This window comes from Limulus polyphemus, unplaced genomic scaffold, assembly GCF_000517525.1.
Source record: "Limulus polyphemus unplaced genomic scaffold, Limulus_polyphemus-2.1.2 Scaffold56, whole genome shotgun sequence".
Taxonomy (NCBI): Eukaryota; Metazoa; Arthropoda; class Merostomata; order Xiphosura; family Limulidae; genus Limulus; species Limulus polyphemus.
Genome location: NW_013665666.1, coordinates 565,884 through 582,883, shown reverse-complemented (window position 1 = coordinate 582,883; position 17,000 = coordinate 565,884). Strand labels below are relative to the sequence as shown.

The 17,000-nt window shown below is 33.0% G+C and overlaps 1 protein-coding gene and 1 long non-coding RNA gene across 2 annotated transcripts in view; both read right to left on the bottom strand.

Annotated features, from left to right (window-relative positions):
- LOC106463891 (cysteine dioxygenase type 1-like) overlaps nt 1-1,818 on the bottom strand; it is a 22,443-nt gene extending 20,625 nt beyond the window's left edge. Inside the window, exon 1 of the mRNA XM_022391819.1 lies at nt 1,625-1,818. Within this exon, the coding sequence (XP_022247527.1) occupies nt 1,625-1,818 (194 nt within the window). The remainder of the gene's footprint in view (nt 1-1,624) is intronic.
- A 9,468-nt stretch (nt 1,819-11,286) lies between these two features.
- LOC111086966 overlaps nt 11,287-17,000 on the bottom strand; it is a 16,007-nt gene continuing 10,293 nt past the window's right edge. The window contains exons 2-3 of the long non-coding RNA XR_002611680.1: nt 12,226-12,234; nt 11,287-11,382 (exon numbers count right to left, since the gene is read on the bottom strand). This is a non-coding gene — a long non-coding RNA (uncharacterized LOC111086966). The remainder of the gene's footprint in view (nt 11,383-12,225; nt 12,235-17,000) is intronic.

The window sequence follows — 17,000 nt, the reverse complement described above, 5'->3', positions numbered from 1 at the left end:
GTATCGAATCCCGATTTCTAGCGTCGTAGGTCCGCAAAATTATCGCTGAGGGGGGGCGAGGTCGGTTAAAATGTAAGCTTCAGCATATTTAAAATAAATAGTTCCATGGTGAGTAATTTCAGTGTTTTGTTGTTGTTGTTGTATTTATTTCGAACAAAGCTAATCAAGGTTTACCTGCGCTAGCCATCCCCAATTTTGAAATGACAAACTAGAGGGAAGGCAATACCACCCACCGCCAACTCTTGGGCTACTCCTTATCAACAAAGAGCTATGTTGACGACTATGAAAGGGGCGAGCACGTTTTGTGACCGACAAAGATATGTCATATTCTAATCTTCTACTAAATCTATTTTAAATAATCTACACTAACTAAACATAGATGAAACTTATAAGTTACTCTAATCTTTATTTATAAGCTGCACTTGGTTAGAAAAATTACTAAAGATTTCCAAATGAATAATGATGTTGTTATAAATTTAATAAAAAACTTAGGTGTGAAAAAAGGTGTGGCCAGAAAAGATTGAGCGTGTGACTTAAAGGAATGAAATCAAAATTGGTGTTTTCACCTTATGGTTTTGCTGCTCTAAATCAGCCGTCTTTAATCCGAGTGTCAAAAAAATAAAAACGGTCCGTTTTTACTGTTAGGTGAAGCTGTAGGCGGGCACAAAAATTTTGGTCAAAATTGAGCGGTTGTTGTTGAATAACTTTGAATGTGTGCCTTATATTTATACCAAGGTTGTAAAGGTTGAAGGTTGTAAAGATCTGTCAATGTACCAAATTTGAAAAAAAAAAAATCCAGAAAAGTTAAGCATCTTTTCCGGTCAAATAAAGTTTCTTTACTTTCGGTGCGAAGAAAGAAAAAAAAGGAAGAAATTCAACCAAAATTGGAGATTTTATATCTCGTGTATTTCTTAATGAACTGCCTTGAAATTTGGTATGTGAAGTAATGTTCCAGTAAACAAACTGTGTGTTATTAACAGAAGTGATAGTTTAGTGATTTTCCATTTTCTGTAGCTCGGACTGCGGTAATCTAAACTATCACATATTTTCAGTGGATGTGCTCTACTGGACTCTTACTTCACATACGTAATTGTTGTTTTGCAGATTGTTTTGGCTGCACGACACGCTACCGTGTGTCTTGATTTTCAAATGTTGAAATTCTCCCTGCTCTTCATAGATGTCAAGGAATACAATTCACTAGAAATAATGATAATAATTCAGTTAATATGTTTGTTTTGAATTTCGCGCAAAGCTACACGAGGGCTATCTGCACTAGCCGTCCCTAATTTAGCAGTGTAAGACTAGAGGGAAAGCAGCTAGTCATCACCACCCACCGCCAACTCTTGGGCTACTCCAGTGGCTACTAGTGGGATTGACCGTCACATTATAACGCCCCCACGGCTGAAAGAGCGAGCATGTTTGGTGGGACTGGGATTCGAACCCGCGACCCGCAGACTACGAGTCGAGCTCCTTAACCACCTGGCCATGCCGGGCCCAGTTAATATGAGAAATAATGTATGTTTATGTGTTTTAACCATCACAGTTAAAATGGCAATGAGGTTTTAATTTATCCAATACTTTAATAAAGCATTTGTTTATCATGAGAGTATCTGATTGGACTTACGTGTTTCTCTCGAACTTCGCAATTTTTCTCCATTCTTTCGGGTTACTTCGATACGAGGCCATCACATCTTGGACATATTCTATATTTACTGAGTCTGATTCAAAAATTCGATGCAATTCCTTAATAAGATCGTTGAAGCAACGAATTCTGGGTGGTTTGCAACTAACGCGAACAAAGGAAGACATTGCATTCATGATTCGTATGTTTTATGTAGTGTACTTTCTCTTGTATGGAAATTTACTCCACAGCTTTTTATACTTGCCAGCCTCTAGTTGTGTATCACTTGTATCCAATCAGACAACATCAACGAAGATATCTAGAATAAAGGTGTTTTCTTTACAGAAATTGTATACCCCTCAGCCATTCTCACTGCGATATCTGTAGTACTTATAAAATCTACGTTATCATCATGAGCTTGTGTATATATATATATGTCACTATCATAAGTGATCACTTTTGAGATTCGTTCAGAATTGAAACTGTGATGAATACGAACCATACTTTTATGGTTTTTTAACCTTTAAGTCGATGAGTGTGGCAAACAACTTCAAAGACAGATTTTTTTATGTCTGTTACGTTTCTTTTTGTTAGCATATGAACATATTTCCACTATTATGGTGATGTACAATCACTCCTAAATCATGTTTTCAACAAATAAATTATGTTTTCACACATATTGTGATGTACAATCACTCCTCTTTTCAACAAATAAATCATGTTTTCACACATATTGTGATGTACAATCACTCATCTTTTCAACAAATAAATTATGTTTTCACGCATATTGTGATGTACAATCACTCCTCTTCTCAACACATAAATCATGTTTTCATACATGTTGTGATGTACAATCACTCCTCTTTTCAACAAATAGATCATGTTGTCACACATATTGTGATGTACAATCACTCCTCTTCTCAACACATAAATCATATTTGCACAACTTCGGCGTTGTACAGCGTAATAAAAACATCAACTCTTTGTACGTTTTGGAGCATATTTTTATATTTTCATCTTAAGGGTATAATGTTTCGTTAACAAATTTAGATGATTTATTCTAAAAACGGTGATTGGTGTAGGCTGTTCGCGTTACGAGCTTTTCAGCGGTATTGATGGAATATAGTCTGGTGACATCTAGAAATCCTATATAATCGTATAAACAGTCCCCCGCTGGGACAGAGGTAAGTTTACGGACTTATAACGCTAAAAGCAGGGGTTCGATTCCCCTCGGTGGACACAGCATATAGCCCGATGTGGCTTTGCTATAAAAACACACACACTCGTAAAAACAACTATTGCTTGTCTGTTGACGACAATGGGATCGAGACTCAGTCATTAAGAGTAACAAAAGTTGAAAAAAGTTGTTGCTTCTGTCAATTTTATTGTAATAATAAAATTAAAATCCCCATTTTCATCTACAAAATCGGCTAATAAGATTAATACCTATTTAACAAGTATAGTAGGGAATAATATTTTTTGTTTGTTGTTAAACATAAAGCTACTACTCCGCCTACTGCGGGTATCGAAGCCAGGTTTTTAGCTTTATAAACCCTTAGATGTACTACTGAATCGCTGAGGGACGATAGTGAATAAATACAGTTTATTTATGTTTCAGATCTTGTTCAAAACAACAAGAAATAACGTGTAAATATTCTGAAATTGAAATATATTTTATTTCTCCTTTCAATCGTGATGCGACTTTATGCAGAACATTATTCTACACATATTTTAATCAGTTTTTCAAAAACGTTCTAATTTCGACAAATCTCTTGATAATCTACTTTCATCAGTGTCGCACTAGGCACATGCCACCTGTATCTACGCGCAAAGCTTCGTATAAGACAGCCGCGCTGTGCCTATTTTCCCGCATTATTTGTAATTTGGCCCTGTGAATCTTAGGTGAGGCCTATATGTCTCACAATTGACCCTTCAATTGGCCTCAAACATCCTAGCGCCGACTCTGGCCTTCCACTATCTCTCCAGTCTTAAGACGATTATACATATTATAGCAGGACCACTTTTTTTACCTGGCACCTTCTTAAGAGGTAACATAATATAATATAGTATTACGATAACAAATAATTTAAAAGATGCAACTTTATTTCCCACTGAGCAATATTGAAAAATTAGCGTCATAAAACAACATTGAATTCAAATATTTTATGTTTAAGTTGTAGACTGAGGTAAAACTTTGAGAGGCTGCCAATATTACCCAGTGCATAATTCTTCAAAGATTTTATAGACATAAAGGACCACAATTAAAAATGCTTCAATGGCCTTTTGTTTGCTTTGCACCACTATCTCTAAAATTTCTCAATTTTAACGACATCAAAGTCGGTTAGGTCAATTGAGCCACCGAAGGACATCAAAATTCCGAAACTTATAATTGAATCCCTTCATTTACTATTTTCATTGCTGTATTGCTGTAAAATCTTATTTGACGAAGAGAGAATGCAGGTCTAGTTTGTTTTATTGCAAAATTTTTCAGATATGTTTTACTTGTTTAACTGTTTTTTTGTTTTATTTTTATTTTTTGTAATTTTGTAAAAATTTTGATATGTCATAATTCGTTGTTATTTATCATTATTTTATTTTTCGATCACCCGAGAACGACCTGGTGATTGGTGTATCGAACTGGGGGATCAGAGGTCTCGCGTTCGAATAGTGCTGTTACTAAACACGATTAGCTATGGGTGCATAATAATAGTGATAGTAATCTTGTTGTTAAGTTAAAGGTAGCCGTTTTAGGAAGCGATTTTGGTCGACAGGTTGTCCCTTCTTTTGATCGCAGAGCAAGAGTAGGGTTATCTATGACTCATCCAATTAGGGTCTTTGACTTGACCGTTTCACCAAATTTAGGCATAACGTTTCGTTCAAGGGAACAAACTGTTACATAAATGCATCTTATTACTGCTTTTAATTAATAAATTTAAAAAAAAATGAGTTTAAGTATTTTAAGCGAATTCTAGAATATTGTACATTTTAATTAGCGCTTATTAGCTGGTATTATTTTTCTTTGTCATAAGTTCATCCATCATGCTAAATTCATGTTGTTTTGCGTTAAAGTTTATTGCTACTTGCTGGTGTTAATTAGTAGTGTGTAGAGCACATTGCATTTATACTTTTTAACCTATAAAACTACAATTGCTCTCTTTACTATATTTATTTTAAAAACTAAATAGATATTGAATTAAAATGAGTACATAATAACACTATTAATTTTTTATCTCTATTCCTGATTGATAAGGGAAAATTTTATCCTGATGATGTGTATCTCACGAGGCGTTGTTGGGAATGTTTTTCGAAGATAATTGAAATTGGAATTCCCAACCTGTACCATACGCGCCACTTAGATAAACATCCAGTTCAAAGACTTCTAAGATTTCTTAATTTTCGAACTAATGACCGAGGTTAGACAACGAGTCAGCAGAACCCGTCACCACAATGAAATTTTCTAGCTCTTTGAACGGAATAACTGGAATTACTGTGATTGTTATCCCGTACCCATAGCTCAACATGTGAAGGTTCAGTGGCCTCACAATTCGAACCTTTCAATCCTTACCCCAACCCGTTTTAGAACAGAATTTTTAAAACACTAGAAATATAAAGCTATTGCGATATATAGGTTTTCAAGGCAGGGTAATTTTCAGACAAGATAGTTACTGGAATTTAATATGATCGTTTTTCAACCAAATATAAATTCATAATGTCCTGATAAAGCTTTTTCCAATTATAGAGTAAAACAAATTCAATTCTTGATTAGCACTACCACCCATTTCCACAGCATAAAATGTGCTTAACCATGACGTAACGAGGATATCTCGACAACTTAAACTATTAAGACACTTGTGTTGGTGTTGCTATTTGATTGAAACAATTCAAGTGAAGTTTTATTAGAAATATGAACCAGTATTCGCTAATAAAGTTTAGAGACGGTTTGAATAGGTAACGAAAAAAACTTCATTACAAGCTTAACACTATAGGAAACTTATAGGGTTTCAACAAGGTTTTGTCATAATAAGATAAGCTTCTTTATGTAAACTTGATCTCAAACAAACACAAGTGTGAGAAAAATCTATTTAAAGTTTCAATTTAAAATATGTTGTCAACAGCAGAACTGCTTATAAAGTGAATCGTTTGATAAGTCAATGACTATATGTCATATTGTATAATAAGCACAAAGGAAACAGAAAAATATATCATGTATCAATTATTATGGTATATAACTTATTATGCCGGCAAAGCATGATCGTTAGTTTGTGCGACGTTGGCTCACAATAAGACTGATGATAACAATATATTACGATCACTTTTCGCTGGCATATGGTGGTGTTATGTACCATAGTAAGTGACATATTGTAGGTGACTGACATAAATATCGTTTCGACGGAGGCTTTGTGTGTTGCATGCCTAGCCGACCTGATAAGCTCTGGTGTTAGGCAAAAGGCCTTATCGGCAGAAGGGTGTGGTACATAAGATGTACATCAAGATGCTGTTATGTTTTTCTTTCTACTAGAAATCCGTATAGAATTATCAAAAAAATGTTTGTTTAGAATTACTGTCAGTCTTGCTGTGATGTCTTGTATATCATGGTGTATAATAGACACAGGTAGATATTAGAATATATAAACGTCGATAAAAAGTTCGACAATTACAAAGATTTGTCACGTTACTTGATATTTTTGACTTGTTACAAAAAAGGTTTTTCTAATTCAATCTGACCATGACGTTGCATACTTTACAAGGTCATTGTTCTCAGATTATTGGCTCTACATTAAGAAATATCATGACAACCTGCTTAACATAGCCTTGACATTTTCAAAAATTATTAACTTGTTTCTGGTATGGTTGTATTGTGTTTCATGGTATAGCAATATTGACAATCTTTCAAAAATAGGTATATAACTATTAAGACTTTTAAAATTGCTTAGAAATGTGAATATGTTAAATGAACCAAACAATAAGTGTTTCTCAACGAAGATCTTCTTATGACGATAGCTTGTTCTTCTTAATATATTTAAATGTACAGGTAAACCACAGTTATTTCCAGAAATAATGCTATTAAGATGCCGTTAGACATTAATTTTAACCTTATTATAAACCTATAGTTTTTCGAAACTTTGTAAGCTAAACCTACACGGTCGGTTTAGCTGTTAACGTATCGGGCTGCGTATCTGCATGTCCAGGGTTCAAGTTTCGCACTTTCTAACTGGTTGCGCTGCCTGTGGTCAACAGTTCTTGGTTTAAGACAGCTATGCCTGCAATTTAGATGTTTCTGTTTTGACGTTTAACCCATGTGTCCCATAAGATGCCGTTTAGGTTGCAAATACCAAGTGCTTGCACACCTAAACCTACGATAATGTGACAATCTCTAATGGTCATCACTTGCACATGACTCGCTCTTTTACACTAAAGCTTTTGTGACATTATTTTCATATATATTGATCTCCTCCTTTTCCTGTCAGAAAGCGTAGAAGTTGTTTGTAATGAGTACCACGATGACATTCGTTGTCTACCAAACTAAAGTTGAAATTCTACGTATCACACCATAGATAACGAACTATCTGGAAGTTTCAATTTCCTCTTATTATTCAGAGCACTGAGCTAATATAACAGATCTTTATGGAGAAAATATATTTGAAATATTTGAAATATTTTCAAAAAATTCGCATATACGAGAAGCGAAGAACGCAATTGATTTCTCAAATAGATGACTATAAATCCTTGTTTCTATCAACGTTGAAATCAATACGAATATCTGTAATGATATATATGACACGTTAAGCCATGTAACTTGGTAAAGAAAAACTCAGAAAAGTACATACTTTACACTAAATGACGTAAAATAGGCGCCTTGGAATGTTTTAATATAGCATGTCTCATAAGTCAAGAAAAGTTTATGATAATATTGAGAAGATATAACTTGAATTACAAAGTAAAACTTTGGTATATCAGATGGAAACATTGCAAAAAAGAGACATTTGATTAAGAGATTGGCCTACAATAAAACTAATTCAGTTACATGTGTAGCAAATGTTACATATTCAAATAGACGTGGGAAAAAGGAATTCGCGAAATAGAAAAAAAAATGATAAATTAAACAACACTAAGACAAGAATAAATAAACTAATTATGAATATTTTATTTATGGTTACCTTTTCTTATGTATCTAATAAATACTAACATTTTAAATTCAAAATATCTTTAATCTACTTTTTTTTTTAAATAAGTATAATTTTCTTAATTTAGTTACGTACGAAAATATTGCAAGTTTGAGGTATACTGTAGGTAAGTTCAATGTACGTCTTCGTGCTGGAAACAAAGAATACCAAAGTACTACGTACACTAAAATTAACATTAAGAATAGTATTGAGTCTGGCACGGGTTGGTGGTTAGTGCGCTTGACTCGCAATGTGCGGGTCGTGGGATGAAAACCCATAGCCGAACCTGCTCGTCCTTTCGGTTGTGGAAACTTTATAATATGTAGGTCAATTCTACTATTCGTCGGTCAAGAATAACCCAAGAGTTGGTGGTGAGTGATATTGACTAGCTATCTTTCCTTTATTCTATTACTCCAAAATTAAGAACAGATAGCCCTCGTGTAGCTTTGCACAAATTTCAACAAACAAGAGAAATAATAGGGCGTATGTTCTCTAAAACAAGTGTCAAAAATGTTTACCTCGGTTTAATTTCATTGGTGCTAAGATGTCATGTGACATCACACACCATTTCTTTTTCTCAATGTATAAACTTTAGTTTTCTTATAGGTTTTTAAGTTTTAAGATATCATTTAAAGCTTACAGGGTCAGATTAAAATGTATTTTTTATTTTATGAAAACACAACATGGTGGGCTTGTTTGTTTGTTTTTTGCATCAGGCTTATAACCATGGTAAGATACAATATATCAACCTACAGAAGCAAATGGCCATGGAAGATGATGAGACTGCATTATTAGTAATAACTCATGTTTTTACATGATATCGCATCACTACTATTCTCATATTTTTATACCAACTTCAATACTTAAGAATATAACCACTCATGCTGAAAAGGCAGTAACTTTTAACACGTTTGGCAGAGTCACGTTCTAGGACAACCTTGCAACTAAAAAAATTGCAATGTGCAATGTTGGAATCCAGGATGTTAATTCTCCTAAGTAACATAAAATCGTTCTCTAATACATAAATATACACATAGTACACATCCTACTCTGTAGAATGAATGTAACAATGTACAAAGAGGAACATTTTTATTAAGAAATTAAGAATGTTCATTCTACACTACTTGTTTTAGGTGTTTGTTTGCTTTGAATTTCGCGCAAAGCTACACGAGGGCTATGTGCACTAGCCGTTCCTAATTTAGCAATGAAAGACTAGAGGAAAAGCAGCTAGTCATCACCACTCACCGCCAACTCTTGGACTACTTTTTTAACAATTAATAGTGGGATTGACTGTCACATTATAACGCCACCACGACTGAAAGGGCTAGCATGTTTGGTGTGACGGGGATTTGAACCCGCGCCCCTCAGATTGCAAGTCAAGCGCCCTAACATCTGACCATACCGGCCCTGTTTGAAGTGTACACAAGATACAAAAAAGGTTCACCTAATTAGTTTTTAGCAGCGATATATTACGTACTTTATAACAATAATTATTATTCAGCTTTCAAATACAACTACATTATCATTAATTGAAAAAGCGTATGGGTTGTAAATTATTACGGTGATACGTAACGTCTTAATATTCTTTAACTCTGTATTAATAATTTCTATCGAAACGAGTTGCATCGTTTTTCTTTTTATATTAAAGCTATACATATAACTGTGAATTTAGTAGTGCTAATAATCAATTGCTTCTACATACCAGCTGGTTCAGCCTAGAGCATGGAATGATGTGCTGTCTGATAGTTAATAAAACATAACTACCTTAACTGAACCACATCTTAGTTATATATAGTACTGTTTTCATTAAACTGATAAGTACAGTTTCGTGAAAATGTATAGACAGTATCTAGTTACTAAAAAAAGAAACTAAGTAGAGCTAGGCTAGCCTATAATGATTAGTTGCTCGAGCTATGAAACCGAGAATTCATTCTTTGTATCCTGCTACTGCAAATTCACCTTGCAATATGGGACCATGTGTGCATTAGAGAAGTGATGCTCGAATCCCACTACTCGGCCAACAGATCAATATGAAGACAATTAAAACATAGAATAGGGACAACTAGACAAGGGATACAACAAAGGCTACGTATATTCGTAGACAACAGTAGACACTTGTGAAATACCACACAGTTCGAGAACTGAGCAAGATTTCGAACAATTCTGTGGCATAGGTTATAAAAGAATGTAGTTGTTAATATCAAAGGTTGCCTATATAATATATATAGGGTGATCCACAAATCCATTGGCAAACAGATATTTTAGAAATAGAGAGGTATATGAAAGTAATTGTTAGTGGTATAGACTGAAGTGTTGTCAGCCTTCCTATGACAATATCATTGAAGTCATTCAAGATTATCTTCAAGGTCATTCTAAAATGTTATTAAAAGTCACCATATATGAAAAATGTAAACCAAGAATTTGCAAAATCGCTTCTTTAGAAAAATAATTATTAGCCTAAATGCATCCCTCTCTACTTCCTTTGATCAGAAGTTTATAGTAATTAACGCATATGTAGTTGTGAAACAGAAGTTTGTAATCCGACCACAGCAGAGGTTTAAGACGTGAGGTTAGAATTTTGCATAAGGAACTCATTGCACTTTGAAAGGTACAAAAGGTAAAATATTATTAACATTAAAAACCCTTACATAAGTTAACTGTGTCTATATATTCGAATAATGAAACATCTAAATATCCCATTAATGACACGACATTTAAATATCTAAATAATGGTACAATATCTAAATATCCAAATATCCAAATAATAGCACAACATTCAGTACAAAATCACTTTAACATGGTCCAACAGAATGAGAGTGTCATCAAAATGACCTGGTTGTTCCCAGATTATACACCAACCGGTTTCTAAATGAAAGTAATCTTTCACTACAGGTTGTAGAAAATGTGTATCAGCAACTGCATACTAAAGTCTCCCTTACAGCAACCAATATTGACAATGGAGTTGTTATATTGGCATTTTTAACATTTGGCAGCACTTTAAACACAACTGTTTTCCACCATTTCTTAATACTCTTATTTATGGCTGGTGTTCTAGTGAAGCAATTGTGGATTTTGTTTTGTTTTTTTAGAATGTTTCGATTTTTATCGTCTACACAATTGCATTTGACATTTGTTGTGTATGGTGCATATTGATAAAGGTTTCTAAGGACATGATCTTGAAGTTGACTTTGAATGTCCTCAATGGTACTATCACAATGTAGGCCCACAACACCTCATTCCATACAACTAACAGTTATTTTCCTGTATTTCTCCATTTCTTAATTACTTGCCTGTCAATGAACTACTGAATCAACCGATATATAAATCATTATCCTAGTGAAGCACCCAATGAGGATATTAACTTAACTGTCAATAGGTAGCTCGAAATGGTTGTGCTCTAAACGAAACAAACAACTCGTTCTACTTTACCTCTTTAAAATGGCCGTTCTACTTTGTTCATTACAAGTACAAGGAAAAACAATTATCCCTAAATAAAAAAGCTAGGTAGGGCTGGCTGCTGAACTTGAAAAAGGAACTAAACAAGATAGGAATGGAAGTGGACATATCACTTGATCGGCTAATGATCACATAGCAGATCTAATTTACATGGAGAATAAAATCCCTACATTACCGGTATATAGGAGGGAATTTAATATGTATAAATACACAGAAACAACAGATTGGTACATCATTCGTATTGATGTGTGTAAAAGATGCTAGTTTGTCATGACCTGCGTTAATTTGAAAAGAGATACATTATAGACTGTTTTACCTTTGAAAAATTGGTATATGAAATGGTTGCAGTTCTAGTCACGTGTAACCTGCTGACCATGAAACAATTTCAATATATGGGAAGATTTATAGTACAACATCTGGAAAATTATCAGGGAAGTTAAAAGTGCTGTCTGTTGTAAAGTTGCCAAACATTCACTGGTTAGGATTCTGAAAAAGCATTTGAAATCAGCTCTGTGACTTGGGATTTAATACATCTAAAGTAGCCTAATGTAAACTGGAGCCATCTTTCAGGTCTGTACACTGTGATCTTTATAATTGTGAGGACACTGGAAGAGCTATTATTTGCAAGCCTACATTATTTCCAAGGATGCTTGCCACCACTGTTGTTTCTCTGAAACCTTTATAGTTGGCCACAGTTTTCGTAGAGTCATAAGAATCACTTCACCCAGCTTTGCAGTAACGTCCGTTAAGGTGTCTAGAGATGTGCAACTTTATTATCATTAGTTATGTAGGTTAGTTGTGATGGTAGTTTTATGATGTAGGTTGCATTCTTCTTATTGAAATATGTATACATCCAAATGAACATGGATAACGAAGAGTTTTAACTGAACACGTGCCAAGGGTCATGATAGAGATTATTTGGCCAATAAAACCAATGTATTTTTTTTCCAATTTACACATCCTCGGTTTCAAACACCATTAAACCAACCATCTCTTCTAACAAAATTAACAATGTTATTTGATTGTTTGAAGTTAAGCACAAAGATACACAATGGACTATCTGTGCTCTGCCCACCACGGGTATCGAAACCAGGTTTCTAGCGTTGTAAGTCCGCAGACCTACCGCCGTGCCACTGGGGGGGGGGCAATATGATGTTAACAAATTTCAAACATCTACAGATTAATCTGCTTTCAATAATATTACAAGAAATGCTTTACAACAACCTTACACTAACAGGTTCTCAACACCACTACAATAACAAGTTTCAAACATCATTATATTAAAGAGATCCACCAGCTAATAAGTTAGTTAGTTTCAAACACCCTTTTATTATCTGCTTTCAATAATATTACAAGAAATGCTTTACAACAACCTTACGCTAACAGGTTCTCAACACCACTACAATAACAAGTTTCAAACATCATTATATTAAAGAGATCCACCAGCTAATAAGTTAGTTAGTTTCAAACACCCTTATATTATCGGGTTTCAATAATATTACAAGAATTGCTTTACAGCAATCTTACGCTAACAGGTTCTCAACACCACTACAATAACAAGTTTCAAACATCATTATAGTAAAGAGAGCCACCAGCTGATAAGTTAGTTAGTTTCAAACACTCTTATATTATCGGGTTTCCAATAATATTACAATAATGATTTTCTGACACCATTACACTATGTAATTTTCTAACACCATTACACTAACTAATTTCAAACTCCATTACACTAACTAATTTCAAACCCCATTACTTTAAATAATTTTCAAAGTTATTACACTAATAAATTTCAAATACCACTACGTTAAGAGTTTCCATCACCATCACACTAACAAATTTCAAATGCCATTACATTAATGAGTTTCCAAAGTTACTATACTAGCGAATTTCCAACATCATTACACTAACCAGTTTCCAACACCATTACTCTAACCGGTTTTCTACACCATTGCACTTATGAATTTCCAGTAGTATTAAATTAACAAGTTTCCAACACCATTACCTGGTTAACCGCTCTCTTACACCATTATACTAATTAGTTTCAAACACCATTACGTAGCTAACCGCACTATTACATCATTATACTAATTAGTTTCAAACACCATTATGTGGCTAACCATTCTCTTACACCATTATACTAATTAGTTTCAAACACCATTACGTGGCTAACCGCACTATTACATCATTATACTAATTAGTTTCAAACACCATTATGTGGCTAACCATTCTCTTACACCATTATACTAATTAGTTTCAAACACCATTATGTGGCTAACCATTCTCTTACACCATTATACTAATTAGTTTCAAACACCATTATGTGGCTAACCATTCTCTTACACCATTATACTAGTTAGTTTCAAACACCATTACACCTTCGGTATAATGCCATTAAAAAAAACGAAAATATCAAAGTACAGATATGTTCAGCCACAAACCATACTAGAACAAATATAATATAGATATACTTTATGTTTTTACAACGTTATATCAACATTATATTAATACTAGTTTGTAAAATAATTAATCTAAAACCTAAATTTTTGAAACTATTGCTACTTTGTACTTAACTCAGTGACGGTGGGGTGTATTGTTGTTTGTGCACTTTTGTCAATAGTACTTTACAAATTTGTTGCGTTGGTTTCGCCAGCAGTTCATTCAAGAGCCTAAACAAAGCATATTTAAATATCAAAATTGTGAGATTTTAATGGGGTTTCTTTTAATGGTTGTTACAGTCCACAAAGGCAGCGCTTTTGCCTCTATATGTGGGTGCATTACAACTTTGTAACTCATATATTAGTCCTATTTTTTATCATAACTTTGTACTTCATATATTAGTATTATTTTTATTACAACTTTTTAACTCACATATTAGTCTTATTTTTATTACAACTTTGTAACTCATATATTAGTCCTATTTTTTATCATAACTTTGTACTTCATATATTAGTATTATTTTTATTACAACTTGTTAACTCACATATTAGTCTTATTTTTATTACAACTTTGTAGCTCATATATAAATCTTATTTTTTATCACAACTGTCTACTCATATATTAGTCTTATTTTTATTACAACTTTTAACTCATATACTAGTCTTATTTTTATTACAACTTTCTACTCGTATATTAGTCTTATTTTGATTACAACTTTGTAACTCATACATAGGTCTTATTTTTATTACAACTTTTTGAGTCATATATTAGTTGTATTTTTTATCACAACTTTCTACTCATATATTAGTCTTATTTTTATTAGAACTTTGTAGCTCATATATTAGTCTTATTTTTATTACAACTTTTTAAATCATATATTAGTCGTATTTTTTATCACAACTTTCTCCTCATATATTAGTCTTATTTTTATTACAACTTTTTAAGTCATATATTACTCTTAATAAAGATTTCCTTAATTCACTTTCTTTCCCAATTAACTATTTTAACTCTTACGCACTTTGTTATCTGAAAGAAAATATGAGGAAGCTTCTTTATTACTTACATCTATATCATATATCTTGGATTATTTTCTCTGTACGTGGTGATATACTCCATATATAGCTAGAGCCACTTAACATGACGTGTTAATACTACATTTCTGCTATTAAAGCCGTTTAACTTACCATGCTAATATTAAATTTTTATTATTAGATCTATTGAACCTACAGTGCTAATACAAGATTTCTGTTATTAGAGCCGTTAAATTTGTCGTGCTAATGCTACATTTCTGTTCTCATAATCATTTAATCTACATGATAATACAACATTCCCGTTACTTAAACATTCTTAATATGACTTAGAAAAGAACTATCTAGTGTATAAGACATATAAAACGTTAACAAATTTACAGTATTATTAAGTACACACAACTTAGATATGTAATCCAGTTACCATAACATAAGTAACCGCTAATCCTTCACAATTATAAACGGAATTTACCTACATCAACAAAGTTTTTTTACACAATTTACATCGTCAAAATACTTACTTTGTTTGGTTTTGACTTATAATCCTTTATTCATCATTAATAACCTAAAATAATTGTTTCTGAAAAAAGGACTATACGTCAAAGCTAAACAAATTGTCTACATTCCACAATATATGAGACGTTATTTATTTATTCGTTTTTCTAAGCAGCACTCGTGAGCTATGAATTCGCTTTTCTTAAAAAAAACGCGTTTTAGTGAAGAAAAAATTCATAAATAATATATATATTTACTTGAAAACCATTCAGAACCGTAGAGGCCCTAAACCTTGCATATGGCTCCACCTAGTAATGAAACTAGAAATCGTGGGATTTATTAGCTGGAATCATTAACACAGAAATGCTTAAATCTTGAATCTGCTAATAAAAACTAGGTAACTAGGTTTAGTAATCCAAAAACGCAAATTAATGACAAACAGACAAGTGGTTTCGTAACAAATAGACAACAGGTTTCGTGACAAATAGCTAACTGGTTTCGTGACAAACAGACAACTGGTTTTGTAACAACTAGACAACAGGTTTCGTAACAAATAGACAAGTGATTTCGTGACAAACTTATAAATGGTTTCGTGACAAATAGAGAACTGGTTTCGTAACAAATAGGCAACAGGTTTCGTGACAAATAGCTAACTGGTTTCGTTGCAAATAGATAACTGGTTTCGTGAAAAACAAATAACTGGTTTCGTGACAAACAGACAACTGCTTTCGTGGATCTAAAAATAATAATAACTTTATATAAGATATTAGAAATTCATGTTCCTACATTTCACTAATAAAGACATAACTGATGTCATCACTCGCAAACAATCTCATAGTGAACGTTACCATATTTATTGTAAGAGAAACTTAATAGCGTTACGAAAATATACGCATAACAGCATTCGTAAATAAAAATATTTTGTTCTAAATAATTAAAGAAACTCATAATGTTTATTGGTTGCTATAAAGAAATTTATCCATAAAACATAATATTCTTGCAAGAAGTGGGTTGAAGGTGTTCTATGTATGAAATCAATCCAGTGACCAATGAAAAGATAGCACACAAAACATGTGAAGCAACGTAAATTTGTAGAGTTAACAATTATCTCCAAAACAACAAATTTTCTATCTTTGATATTGGGAGTTTAAGTAAGTTATTGTTAGTTGTTGAGTAGTCAGTGGAAAGCTGCGATACAATCACATCTAAAAGTTACTCCTAAAAATTGATATGCAAATCTACAAATTTACTCAGCATCAAACACATTATGTATGTACCTTCTAAAAACTATACAACACACAGTTGTATTTTTTACCAAAGCTTTAAATTAAGCTTTACCCACGATGTTGGAACCAACGCATAGTTATAAAATATTTTGTTCTTAATCAATTGTGAGGAATCTGCTTTTTTCAATATTAATTTGATGTTTACGTTAAGGATTTAAACCTAGTTTAAATTTTAAACAGAAAAGACTTAAGGTACATACACTCCAGTGAAAATTTAATATACATATGAAACAAGAAGGGCTACTATGCATTGATAAACTGAAACGTGAGCGTTATACAGAAAAACCGAGTTGGACGACCATTTGGTATGTCTATTTTGTAAATTAAAAGATCGTCCAACTTGTGTTTCTTGTTTATTCTTAATAACAGCCTCAGTTCGCCATAGTATAGGTTTTACAAGATGACGGAAAGTGTCTTGTATCACGTAGCTCATTAGTCGAGAAGAATGGTCAGTTAGTTCACAGGTGTCACGTTTATTCCGAATTGCTTAATTAGATTCAGATTTGGTATAAAA